The 14,222-nt window shown below is 36.7% G+C and overlaps 1 protein-coding gene across 2 annotated transcripts in view; it reads right to left on the reverse strand.

Annotated features, from left to right (window-relative positions):
- LOC138692167 (2-acylglycerol O-acyltransferase 1-like) overlaps positions 1-5,452 on the reverse strand; it is an 85,544-nt gene extending 80,092 nt beyond the window's left edge. The window contains exon 1 of one of the 2 annotated variants that reach the window (XM_069815202.1): positions 5,348-5,452. In XM_069815202.1, the coding sequence (XP_069671303.1) occupies positions 5,348-5,363 (16 nt within the window). In that variant the 5' untranslated portion in view covers positions 5,364-5,452. Of the gene's footprint in view, positions 1-2,255; positions 2,435-5,347 lie in introns of those variants that run through there. The other variant, XM_069815204.1, reaches the window with a different exon arrangement.
- Positions 5,453-14,222: the final 8,770 nt, after the last annotated feature.

Raw genomic sequence — 14,222 nt, forward strand, 5'->3', positions numbered from 1 at the left:
TCTACGAGAAATATGGAAGAAAAAATCGAAATGAAACGGTTGGTAAGGCCTACACTTAATTTGATTATAAATCGGAAAACAAAAGGCAGGCAAAACATTGCGTACAACAGAAAATTTCGAAGGATAGAATATGACAAGAGTTGAACATGTGGTAATGAAAATACTAAACCTTCTTAAGGAACACCATGTCCCAGGAACGCATCACTGCATTTGGTATGCTACAGATTGAGAAGAATATTGTGTCTACCATAGAAGAATTCAACAACAGAATAATAGAGTAATTATGCAGTAGGAAAGAGCGTAGTATGAACTTAATTTTCGACATCAGATTAGTTGCATGTTGCATTTTATATATGTGTATGATCAAGCTGTAGCACATTCGATATTTTTGTCACCGACCGCCCCTGCATCTGAGGTAGTTTGTAATTAAGAATTGCAGTATCTGAAAACTTCGACAAAAGCTACAAATTCTTCCCTTGAATATGTTACAAGTCATTTTATACACAGATTTTCCTTGTCGAAGATTACAAAAATTGTACATGTTCTTCTAGGCCTAACTTATGTTCATTTCAGGCCCAAAATTTACTGAAACTCTAGACAAATGGAGACATTTTCTGAATTGGAATCGGGTATTTGCCAGTGGGATAATTGAGGGGCTGGGTGCAAGAAGGGCATTTTAGAGGATATGCCCTTTTTGAGTAAAACGCTTTATTGTGTTCTCTGATCTGTTATGTACATGATCACCAAGTTTCAGTTCAATGCTGTGATCACAGAGGTCAGGAGTAGCCAAAATGTAAAGGCGTGCATAGGTAACATTATTACGGTTTGAATTTTCAACATCAATTTTCTCAAAACTTACATTTGAGAGAAGTGCCTTTCTTGCACCCAACCCCTCAATTACAGTACGCTACATCACAATTCTGGTTTGCCAGTCACACGTAAACATGGCGACACTTTTTACTGCTTGATTAAATCATGACGCAACCGCGATCTGAACAAGCACTTTCACTTCAAATGTTTATTCCACCATCAATGGCAGCAGACCAAGGTGGTGAACACCTTTTTCTTTGATCTCTTCTCTCAATTCGCCGATTTCAGTTGGCATGCCGCCAACCAATCATCTTACAATTATGTAACAATTACTCAAAACTCGTTTGAAGCTCGTATAGACAGAAGGGAAATAAAAGGAAATACACTTAAAAGATAACGCGAAAACACGGCCATGCAAGGGAAATTGGGCCTGAGAAGAAGCGTTTACTATGTGAGCTCCAAGTCTGCTGGCCACTTGTCTCACTCGATTTTCGCTGTTCCATATGCAGGAATATCAGATAATTTTGAAGGAGAAAGCCGAAAATGTACGTAACCTAATAGCTACCATTTGAGAGGGAAAAAACACTACAGAACAGCAACAGGCCAGGATCGCCGAAGATGATGAGAGCCTGTGGGGTGAGAGACGTCATACTCTTCGCAAGAGAAAGAATCCGAGCCATTGCGAATAACACTCGAGTAAACTCGTCCCAGAGTGCCGAAGGCAACATGTGAAAGCCAAGACTCGGATTGGAAAATGCCGAAATTTATGTGGGGGAAGATGTCATGACCCATTTCTTTTAGGACCCATCCCGACATTTGTCCTAGCGTCTTAGAAAAACCACAAACAAGATGAATTGTCTCAGTTTAGGAGATATTGTATCCGCTCAGTCCGACCGAACATGCTGAACATTCAGTTTATTATAACGATTGTACTTTACTGTCAGACATTATTCTTTGAAGAGCGCACAGCACTTAAATTCGTAGGCGAGATATGATAGAGATGAAAGTGGTCGGGAGAAAATAGAGAGAGAGAGAGAGAGAGAGAGTCATAAGGAAGATTAATAGGCGATTAATACAGGTGGAAACTTGTCATTTGTATCCCACTGCAACTGTAGGCATATTACTGATAATACGACAGCAAAAAATGACTTCCTTTCTTTCTTTTTCTGAAACGTACAGCATACCGCTACTCTTGATTACCCTGTTTGTAGACTAACATAGCCTCTCTCTCTCTCTTTCTCTCTCTCCCCTCCCCCTTTCTTTCTATGTGTGTGTCTGTGCATAGTAATTGCTTTTCGCCATGTTATTGACTTCCATGATACAGTGTTGCCAACTTACACAGGATTCGTTCCACCAGACAGGTGTTGAAAACTCGCTAGTTTTCCGCCAAATTTAAATTGTTAGTTATACAAATGTCTACTTGAAAATCAATATCGTACTCGTACCTTGTTTACTGTAGTGTTGTCTTTGTACTCCCTTACGATTCCTTCCTCACTTTCTCTACTACAACAGTCCATTCACACTCTTAAATGCACTGCTACGGGTCAGAGTCCGACGTTTCTTGTATCAATGATGTCCATGCTCAGAACCAACGGTAGCGCAAGTCACTCCATGGAAAACCGGTGCGGGGAGGGGATAGAGCGTAGCACTTCGGCACGCCTCCCTGCTATCTTATGTACTCTTTTATTCGAGATCCGTCTTACCGTTGTACTACTACAGTATCTCATTGCAGTTTGACATTAGTATTCACAGTCGGTAACTTGAAAATGGAGACACGAATCTGCTGACAGCGTTAAAAAAAAGTGGGTATTGGTGTGCGTATAATTACGAAATGAAAGGCAGGGACATACAGCTGATAGAAAAAAACTAAATTCAGATTTCCACAATGCAAAACATGTAACAAAATTCATTCTCAAACTCAGGAACATTAAATCTGAATAGACAAATGTTCCCTTGCCATTTCTGTCAGTTTGGCAAAGAAGACTGGGATAATATCACAAGGAGTTTGTACTCATGTGCGCGAGTGATAATCATCTGTTCGAAATTGTTGCTGGTAAAGGGTTTCGTATTTCGTGTCATACCGCAGAATCTTACAGGCCATACAATCTATTCCATTAATGCCGTCACATTATGAAGTTCTGTTTATAGTCAGTACGTCATCCTTCTCCCACTGCTATGCTAATATCAAATATGTATTGTATACAGCAGATACACATATTATGCAAAATATTTTATTATATATCCGCCTGTGTGCAACGTCACAGCTTGCAGTCAGAAGGGAGAGAGATATAACTTACAGCATATTCCGAATCTCACCGAACCGGTGGACATCAATGACGTCATGATGCAGCGGAATAGGAGCAAAACTGCTGGAAGGTTCAATGGCTAGCCTGTCATGGCGGCTGTACGAGTTGTTGTATGTGCTACCCTAGTAAGATTTTGCGAAATGTTCATACTACCACCTCGCTCAAAGAAAAGAGAGCACAAACAATTTATTTCTTGAACCGGTAGTAATAACTGGTCCGTTGACATGTTCGTTCATAATCCATTAACAAAGGCTTGCTTTTTTTTTCTGCGTTATGCACATTACAAACAACACAGCAGAACACACCACCATGACACAACAGTGCACGATGTCATTCGTCTGTCAGTTCCCGTCTTTTTATCCTCTCAGGTTCCCGCCCTTTACAAGAACAAATCAGATTCACTGATGGACATTGCCACCACCTCTGCACGCTGATGGAAGCTCTGTTACAGCGCTGGAACATCAATGACGTCATCACTGAAATTCGGAACACCGTGATATCTGATTGCTGCTCAGCTCTGTTATTCTGGATATATTGATTGCGAAAGGTTGTACTAATCTGTGAGAACAAGTGTGTCTAAAGTCTTACCTTATGCTCAAGTAACCATAGCATTTGAATGAAGGCAACTGGATATCTTTTGTTTTGCTTTTAGTAGGCCTACTCTGACGCCCACGACCAAGATAAGCAACTTGAAATACAACAGTCGCTAACCGACAGAGATATAATACATCTGTAGTCATTCCTTCGTGCAACGGCACCTCTGAAATGTTGGCATACATCGCAAACGAGTTCTAAATTGTGATGATTGCGTAGCAGTTATGACCAACTCAGCTGCTCTCAAGAAGCAGTGTGAGCACTCACGAATAAAAAAGAGCAACGTTAGCATTCCAAACAAGCCGTGTGCAGGAATTTAATCATTGGAGTAATAATTATGTATATACCGACGTAACCGGCTAAGTAGGACTATCTGCTATTGCATATTGCACGTGTTCAGCGAAGAGTGCTGTTGGACAGAGCACGAGGTCACCCGCACTGGTCTGTAGCGGACGGCTGCAAACCTCGCACTTTTCTTACTCCAGCCGACATGGATACATCAATCCCCTACACTTATATTTAGAACATGTGGAAAGGATGTTATAATTGCGCACTTACATCGGAATAATAGAAACGATATAATATAGACCTTTTATTCCATAGCCATTGTATTAATGAAGGACAGAAATTAACCTACTTAATTTAAATGGTTCACTTTCTTTAGCTTTATTGTCTCTTTACAGAAATAATCCAACCTCTATACAAAATTAAGTTTTGTAATTTGATTGTCTTTTAATGTGTCAGTTTATATCTTTAAAAACAACTGGTGAGCCCTTTATTTCTTCCATTGTCACCCATAATATTAAATTTCATATGTATGAGTTTCAATAGTTTTTAGCAAAGCATGAACCGCACTGAAAAATCAGGATGGGCATGCTCAGATACCAGAATGAGATGTGCTGTTTATCGAGAATCGTCTGCTAAATATGGAAGATTTTTACTAACTGAAAGAAATGAGATTATTCCGTGGGAAATTTCAGTTTAGCAGGACTTGTCGTAACGAACAGCTGAACAAACATTTCGTCTGAAAATGTGAATGAATTGTTACCAACTAATTACGTGAGATACAGTCACAGTGGACTCTTGTATCAACTTTCGTTTGCAGTGCTGTTTCTTATGTTACTTTTCTTCTATTTCAAGAATGACTAAAACATAGGCCTATAGCTACTTTTTTTGTTTAGGCCTATAATACTTATGATGTTTATCAATGTTTTGTTATAACAATTTCTCAGGCCTATATTTTCTTTTGTGTGTGTGTGTGTTTAATTTGTGCTGGCATCTTTAGTAATGCAATTTTGGCTATATGTAAATTAATGTTATTTTCATTTGTATATTTGTGAACTACAATACGCTTGACTTACGTTTGAAAGGTATTACTATATTATATTAATATTATTATTAATTACCTGATTAAGCTCATTTTAAGATATAAATCTATGAATCTGTAAACTCCTGTATATATCAGTTGATTCGGAGATTGATGCATAAACAAGTGATCAGGAAACAGTCTCCTGAGTATGCATGTGTGAGAGCATCTGTGACTAAAGTTCTAACGCGCTGGTCTTCCATCCAGGCGGCCCGGATTCGATCCGAGGCCAGATCGTTTCCCTATCATTCCACTAACGCTCTATACTTACCTTCTTCCATCAACATCTCCGTTTCTTTCCCCCATTTCGGACTTGCGACCGAAGCAGAATCGGCTGCTGGCCGCCACCGAACTTGGACCACATGGTAAATGGTTGTTACTTGCTGGTGGTAGTGCTATGTACCGTGGGTTCTGCTCTGGGCTAATGGTACCTCGTGACACCGGAGTTGAGGGACCGCGGTGACGCCTACGTGAAGAGGTAATGGGATTCAGAAGGCTGTAGGGGAGTTCAAGGGCGCCCGTAAGGGGATCTGCATCAAGTCCCCACACTGCCAGCTGCGCAGAAGATACGACTGGACCCAAATTGAAGCGATCGCTCGCCGCCATCTTGAGGCGGACGGAAAGCAATGCTGATAGAACGCAATCGTAAAACAAACTAAGATTTATTACTATATAACATAAAAACAACCAAACATGAGCCTAAGAGTAACAAGGATAAAGACGAATAGAAATAGTAAAACGTAATTACCTACATTCTTGTGGTATAACGTCAAATAATCAAAGATATTAATCCTGCAACTGTCAGTCAATAATCTTAGTCGTCTTTGTGACTTGGGCGTATTTATATTTACATAATTCATCATATCCGTAGGATGGGCTTCCTGAAATATATTTCAATAACCGAATGAGAACATTAACCTAATCTTGCACATTGTGTGCATCTTGCGGTCGTGAAAAATAGCGGACGAAAAGTAATGCTGATAGAACCATAAAAAAACAACCAAATATAAGCTAAAAGAGTAACAAGGATAAAAACAAATATAAACAGTGAAACGTAATCACCTGCATTCCTGTAGTAGTCTACAACAGCAAATAATTCAAGAAACTGGAACTGTCAGTCAGTAATCGTCATCTTTGTGAACAACAAATATTAAGCTGTTATGCTAAAACTGTAAATTAAAAATTCTTGTCTTCGTGATTAGGCCTATTCATATTTACACAATTCATCAAATCTGTACCGATGGAGTTCCTGAAATATTTAATTAATCGAGTTAGGACATTAACTTAATCTTGCGCACTGTGTGCATTTTGCTTAGGCCTAATAATAAATATTTCAATAAACAAGGAAATGCATCAACTTTTATTATTAAATCGAATATGTGCAAGAATGTCAAAATATTGTAACTAGGCCATATCTAGATAGTATGAAAATACTTAACCAGATTTATTTTGCACTCGCCTATTGATTCATAAATAAAATTTATTTAGAGAGATGCTGTCTAACTATCTTCTTGTGCAAAGCAATACTGGTGGTGAATTGATGGTATAAATTTATCGCGTTTAACAGCAGATAACCATTTACTGAGAAGCTCAGGCTTTTGCAATGGAAACCTAAAAAGAAAGTTTGCGCTTACTGCTATAAAACATTCTCTTCTATTATCACAATAAATATGTACTAATGTTCTCAGTCATTTTACAATATCCTAATACAATATGTGCAACTAACTTACTTATGAAAAGAAATTTCCGAATCCTTCTTACGTCGATTCGTACAGTTGTATGCGGCACAACTATGCACCATGATCCACTTACGGAATTTATATAGGAGTACTATGAAAATAAATGATAAAATAACACTATTTGTACAGTTGTATGCAGCACAAGAGCACACGATGGTTTCACTTATAACAAAGAAATATTATTAAAATACTGTATAAACACTATTTGTATAGGCCTCATATGTAGCACAGTAGTAGGCCTACACTGTGATTTCACGTATATCACAGGAGAATGATTAATTTAAACTAGATAGACACACACACACACACACACACTATTGATTAAATTAATACGCACTTACTCCTAACACATTCAATAATACTGAATAACCTTCTATGTTATTTCAAATTAGGCGGACTCGTGATGTAAACATATTGTAGTCACATGGCACTCACCCTCAAGATGGAGATGCGCGAAAGTGTTCAATTTTTGGTCGAGGAACAGCGCTCGTAGTGAGTCTAGGTTAAACTATAAAACGTCTTTGATCTGCATGCACACCATTCCATCCCAAGTAGCCAGGGTTGCCATACGTATGACTATAGTCTTATGCATACGACTATTTTGACCAATTGTACGATGTACGACCGCACTCTATGTCGTACGCAATTTTGTACGACTATTTCACTGAGGGGAAAAAATTATTTTGGAACATATAATGTGGGTTTACAATTAAAATAAAATTGATGGTTAATGAGTCCCTTTTAGACAAGTTTTCTCCATTCAGTATGTCCTGAACTGGTATAAAAGAAACATGCTTTTAAGGGGGGAAATGTTTTGAAAATCGATCTGGTAACCATGCTTGCCATGCGAGTCATAATTTGTCATCTTGAGCTCTAGGTTGCACGTCTACGGCGGGATTATATCAAAGTAATACAGGTTTAATTTTATTACGTAATTTGTTCGACAAAAGGAGTCTAATGAAATAGTACGGCAGTAGCATTAAAAAGTTTAAACGCGCCGACATTATAGAATTGACTGTAGATGATTTAATTTGATATAATTTTCAGCCGCCGCATTGATTGATACTAAAATATCTGCCGCCGCTCTGGCCAAAGATCAAATTTCTTCTGACTTTAAATATAACAAAGTTATTTCTAACCAAGCATCATTGTGCACATTTCATGGCGATGACAGTGTTGATGAAGAAATGGGTGGTGATTTGCTTCAATTCTCAACATCATTGTGGATGTGAACAATAATTGGTAGTATTCTTAATTGGAACTAAAATTTACTAGTAGACATATACAATCTATACAGTAAACAGGTTTATTTTACGATTTTTTTATCAACTGCGATGGTTATCTAGCGTCAATGATATGAAGGTAATAATGCCAGCGAAATGACTCCAGCGCCGAAAGTTGCCCAGCATTTGGTCTTAATGGGTTAAGGGAAAGCCCTGATAACCTCAACTAGGATTTGAACCTCGGCCCATTCGTTTCACAGTCAGACATGTTAACCATTACTATACAGCGGAGGACTGGAATTATAGTCTATGTAGCCTATATTAGGAAAATGAGAAATGTACGACAATTTTCATAAGTTGGTACGACGGTTACGATTCCTTTATCTGGCAACCCTGCAAGTAGCACAGTGGACCCACCCAAGCTGTCTATGTATGAAGCAGTCCCAGCCCGTGCCTCTCCCCATAAGGGAGATTAGTATAGTGTATGTAAGGAGTGTATATCAGTTAAAAATTCATTAATTGCACGCGAATGCCTTGAAAGTAACACATTCGATGCGTGTGTAGGCCTACCCTCTCGCGCGTGTGTGGCAAGAGTTGGCAATACTTAACCCTCTTATCATTTGTCACTAATCTAACTGATATCAGTTCAAACAGTTATAGGATGTAATTTAACTCAGGCTTGGTGAAGGAGAATTCAGATTTTGAATCTTTCTTCCGCGTATAAGAAAAATAAAGACATTATAAAATGGCTCCACTGGGTGTTTGGCTTATCATGTCTCGATCCTTGAGAATGGGAAGTGCTTTTGTCGAAGATTTGGTTAGCATCCAACCGGTCGATCAAAATCTGACAAACTTTGACCATTATTTAATTACAAACTTAATACTTCCCGATGCATTATTTCGTCCAAGCATTTAGACTTCAAGTATAAAATTATGTCTGGAAGAACGACAAATGCATGGCAGTGGCGACTCGTGATATTTTTTTTGTATGTAGGATATGAGATTGACGACTGATGACCAAGACAGAAACTAATATTAGTCTAATAATAATAATAATAATAATAATAATAATAATAATAATAATAATAATAATAATAACAGAACATGCAAAATCAATACAAGTAGGCCTGTTAGTCTTTGACTCACCATTCTAGAACTGGCAATTTATTAGTAGTGAAGTTCGATTCTCCTCCCCTTTTTAGTTGCGAAGATGACTCCTAAGCCATTGTACTGCCCGATATTTACCGATGCTTCGAGGTACGTTTGCGCAATTCATTTCTTGCTATAATTAAATTCTTCTAAATGACCAACTACAACTTCAAATATTCTTTCGGCTGTCCTGTCATCTGAAAGTCCTTAATTCTTGTATTCATTATAGCTTATTTTATTTATCTTTATGTAATTTTGTTTTTTATTCATTTTATTTTTTTATATTATGTCATTTTAAATTATTTATTATTTCGTTTATTCTATTCTTTTAAAATGACCAATGAACTGCGTTCAAGAAGGCTATAAGGATACTTGAAATTTCTTATTGTAGTCTCTGACAGGGTCTCCAACACCCAGAAAGAAGGGTCGTAGTAGTAGGATAAACGGTCATATCCTCAAACGCGGTTAAGCTCAAGCCATACCCCGTCCTCCGCACCCTCACTGACCTCTAATTTCACTACTAGAGATAACCGTTTTCTGTAAGATATTTGGATGGTTCCTCGGAAATTATTTCTGAGCTGTGCAGTGGCGACAACTCATGACAGAGAGTGGAAGCTTAAAGGAAATTATTACGTCGGGACGCATTGGAAATCAAAATCTGTAATTGAAATGTTTTCTATCCTCAGAGGCACGAAATTAAACTGTAGGATCATCCTCATATCCTTCATGGAGAAATCGCCACTGATGCATGGGAAGTGTTTCATAATGCTTTAACGTTGCCGCTCAAACACAGAAGAGTAAAGTAGCCTATACAGAGTGGATGGTAACCTCTGGATCAAAATTAAACTGGTAATAGATTATGAGGAGAGATTTGAAAAATCTAAATAAGTTTTATCTCTAACATTTACCGTTTTAGAGTAAGTCGTTATGTTTCTATGAAGCATTTGGCAGCAGCACAGCTACTCTACCAAGCGCGGCATACACTCCTTACCTTCCCCTTTCCCTCTGCTGTACTCAGTGGGTGACGTGCGACAGTGCCCTGCGTTGTAAGATTTATTTTAACGATTTTCACAATAATTATTCAATTAAATTCATGGCTAAACGGTTTAATTTGCAAAAAAAAAAATCAACACATTAACTATTTAGATTATTTTTACCTATCTGCTTGTATACCAACCAGCCATTTCTCTCGGGCCATTACCGCAATAGAGCGCTGCAAACATTGAGAAAAGACTTTTTTTCCCCTGCTTAACGGTGCTTCATCGAAGAAAAAGTATAATAAAAGTTGTGTTACATTTAACATGTAGAATCACCTCTTAAAGTTTGGTGCAGAGGTTACCATCCATTCTGTATAGCAAAAGAACTACGAAACAATAATAAATAGGGAATTATATTATGTATATTATATAATATATTAAGTGGGCCAAGAAAAAGATGGAAGGAAAATTCTCCGTTGAGATCGTAACAGGCAGAAAGGCCTAATACTTGCAAGGAAGATGATTAATTATATTAGGCTTATATGTTGTGTAATATGGTAAATAGCAACAACAGTAATAGTGATAATATAATTATGTAAAGAATTTACCTAAATAGTGTAGAATTTTCAGAGACAGAATCAATTTAATTTATAATTTTAATAATACAGGGCCGTATTCATAGACATTCTTAGCGCGGGCTTCCGGTGGATGATCAGCGAACTAATGTTTTTCGTATTCATAAACCAGTGTTAGCGATATGATGTGATATGAATCCTGTACAAGTAATCAGTCGATAGCCGGGGCTAGTTTAGCACGCTCGTAGCGCGGGCTAGCGAAATGTCTATGCATAGCACCCACAATGTTTAAAGAAAAACGTAGTATCAGTAAGTTATCACTTGATTATCTATTAGGTAAAATAGGACAAAATTCGCTATTTTCTTCCATTTGTATATCCTTATTTCGTGTGTTATAGTACGACTGAACTTTCCAATAATAATAGGCTAAGTTATTTCCTTATTCTCTTTTATTAATTTATCACAGCGATGAAATATTTTAGTTACACACCAACCATTATAATTTTAATCCTAAATAGTGTTTCATGGTCGACAAATATTGGTGCCTATAATATTTTCTTCGCTAGAGGCAAGTCAAAATAATCGATAGTGTCTTTCTTTATCGATAATTAGATAATTTTATTGAGATCCGTTACAGCATACATAATTATGTCGTTGTCATAACATATCTATGAAATTGCCTTTACAATTTACAATTTATTTCCTGTTGCACACTTCAGAATTATTTTTGGTTGGTAACTGAAGTAGTTGCATGTAGAATTTTACATTATTGTAGAATTATCATTTTTACTGTGCCTGTCACGTTTTATGAAATAGGTCTCTGCTATCTTAGGCAACAGACAGTAACTTACATTCCTTTATCTTGGACTTCTCTATGTCTGACATCTTTTAAACATTAATTACCGACACTTCGTGTTTTATTGTGCTTCCTGACAACAGTGTTTTCAAGTTAAAGCTACATAAGGTGTATAGAATACTGCTTGTAGCTTTCGTTTTCTTTCTTTTTTATGAAGAAATTATAGAATTTCTTCATAGTCTACAAAAGTTACAGGGGTTTAAAATGAATATTTTGAAAATGTTTTCATAACTATGTTCCTTTTTTATTTATTTATAAGGAGTCTCTTTTAAATGGCACTATATATTTATTTTTCCATTTTTAGGTAGGTACTTCAGATCTCAAAACATACAAAGTAGTACTTTTTATTATTTATAAGCTATTATTTTGTATAAAAAAAATACCTCTAATTTATGATTCCAATGTATTTGTAGCCTATATAATAAGTAGTGCTTCAGCTTATGAATTTATCACTGTGAAGAATAAGGTGGCCATGAATTAAATAAACATACACAAAAGTTAATCAAATACAATTGAATAACAATGGTTTAAAATTTAAAATTATGGTTTATTTAACGGCGCTCGCAACTGCAGAGATTATATCAACGTCGCCGGTGTGCCGGAATTTTGTCCCGCAGGAGTTCTTTTACATGCCAGTAAATCTACTGACATGAGCCTGTCGATTTAAATACACTTAAATGCCATCGACCTGGACCGGGATTGAATTCGTAACCTATTAACAATAGTTTTTTTCGTGTGACTAATCATGGAGAATCTTACAGAAAGAAAGAGAACGATACTGATGATAATAGGCTATGATTATAGAAGAGGACCTAAAAAGAACTTAACCGATCATCATCAGTATTTCAGGAATTGTATGTATATTCTCGTATACGCTATTAAGATATAGTCCTTCAAAATTTGTACCGGCTTTTTATTATTATTTCTATGTATACAGAGTGAGTCACGAAGTTTTACCGCCACTGATGGGGCATTCTCTTGAAGTGGTTTGGAGCATATATTCCTAATAAAGTTGTTTTTCCCCTATATCACATAATTCAGGCATAATCATTGATTTTTTAACGTGTTAGTGTGAATAGAGCTCTCAAATATCAGCACATGCGCTTACTTTGCAATGCATCGAGAGTCATTTGCCGCATGTTCAATTATTGACAGTCATACATTGTGGAGTTAGCAGCTTGTTAGTTGTTTCAAAATGCCGTATAAATTTATAGCTGAGGAAATTTCCGCTGTGGTATTTATTTATGTTATGTGTAAGGGATTGCAACAGCTGGTGAAGCCGAATATCACTGCCGTTATTCTGATCGTTGGATTCCGAATCCTAAGACTATTAGTGAAACATTTAACATACTAAGGCAAACTGATTCACGTCCCAATATTCGTATCCACTATGAAGACGTCAATAACATGATAGTATAGCAGAAGAAGAAAACATTCTCAATACCGTACAACGCAGTTCTCGAGCTTCAACAAGACATGTACCGGTATCTGGGCGACTCGGTGTTATTCGGTCAAAGATATGGAGGACACTTCATGTAAATGAACTGTATCCGTATCATCTTCAAGAAGTGCAACATTTGAGCCACAAGATCATACCCATCATGTCGAGTTCTGCACCTGGTTAAACGAAAATGGTAGAGAGTTTTACCACAGTCTAGTATATAGCCTACATTCACGAAGCTCAATACGTAGTAGGCTAAATATGCATCCATAGATAGTTACTAACCACTAGGATCGCTAATATCGTTCATTACAGACAATGCGAAATAGTACCGGCACAGTCTATTGTTTCTAGCACCCTCACAATTCAAGTTTCGTGACTGTATAAGTTATACTAGACTGGTTTTACGCTGTATTATGTTCACTGATGTGTAGAGTTCTGCTTTGGTTGCCCGAAGCCTTCGAGCAACCCACAACAGTGTAGCCTACGTATGTATGGAGTACTATAGTGCAGCATACACACTTCAAGTCTGTTTGCTGTTCAATGAACATGTCAAAACAAAATAAAGCTATGCGGTTTAAAATGGGTGCTCCGATAGAAGAATTTGGTAGAGGGTAAAAAGAAGAAAACTTATTTTGTCAGAAAGGAGAAATGTTTCTTTTGAAACACTTAGGCCTAAAATGTTTGCAGTCACTCGTTGTAATGTGTAGAGACTCGTAGAGGAAGTAGTCAGTGCAAATAATTTTGTTTTTATTGTGATGTTTTATATTATTTTAATTTTCACCATTTATTTATTTATTTATTTATTTATTTATTTATTTATTTATTTATTTATAGATGTACACACATAGGCTGTGTCCAGTTACAGCATTCGTGTGTAAAACAAGTAGGCCTATTCATAATTAATTTGTGTAATCTGGCATTAGAGACGGTAATACGTGGAGACAAAAATAACCTACAAACATTTCTAAATGAACAAAAGTTGAAACATCAGATCCAAAATATATATTTATATAATTCAGTATTAATTCATTTTAATTGTGAATATTCAAATTTCAATCCTTCTTATAAATTATCATATTATTTACTTCTAAACTGATTTTCACTATGATGAAACTTGTTTATTTATTCAAAAAGTGCAATTTAAATATTCAAAACTATGTAAATAAGAAAAAAATAATGAATA

This window comes from Periplaneta americana, chromosome 16 (assembly GCF_040183065.1).
Source record: "Periplaneta americana isolate PAMFEO1 chromosome 16, P.americana_PAMFEO1_priV1, whole genome shotgun sequence".
NCBI classification, from domain to species: domain Eukaryota; kingdom Metazoa; phylum Arthropoda; class Insecta; order Blattodea; family Blattidae; genus Periplaneta; species Periplaneta americana.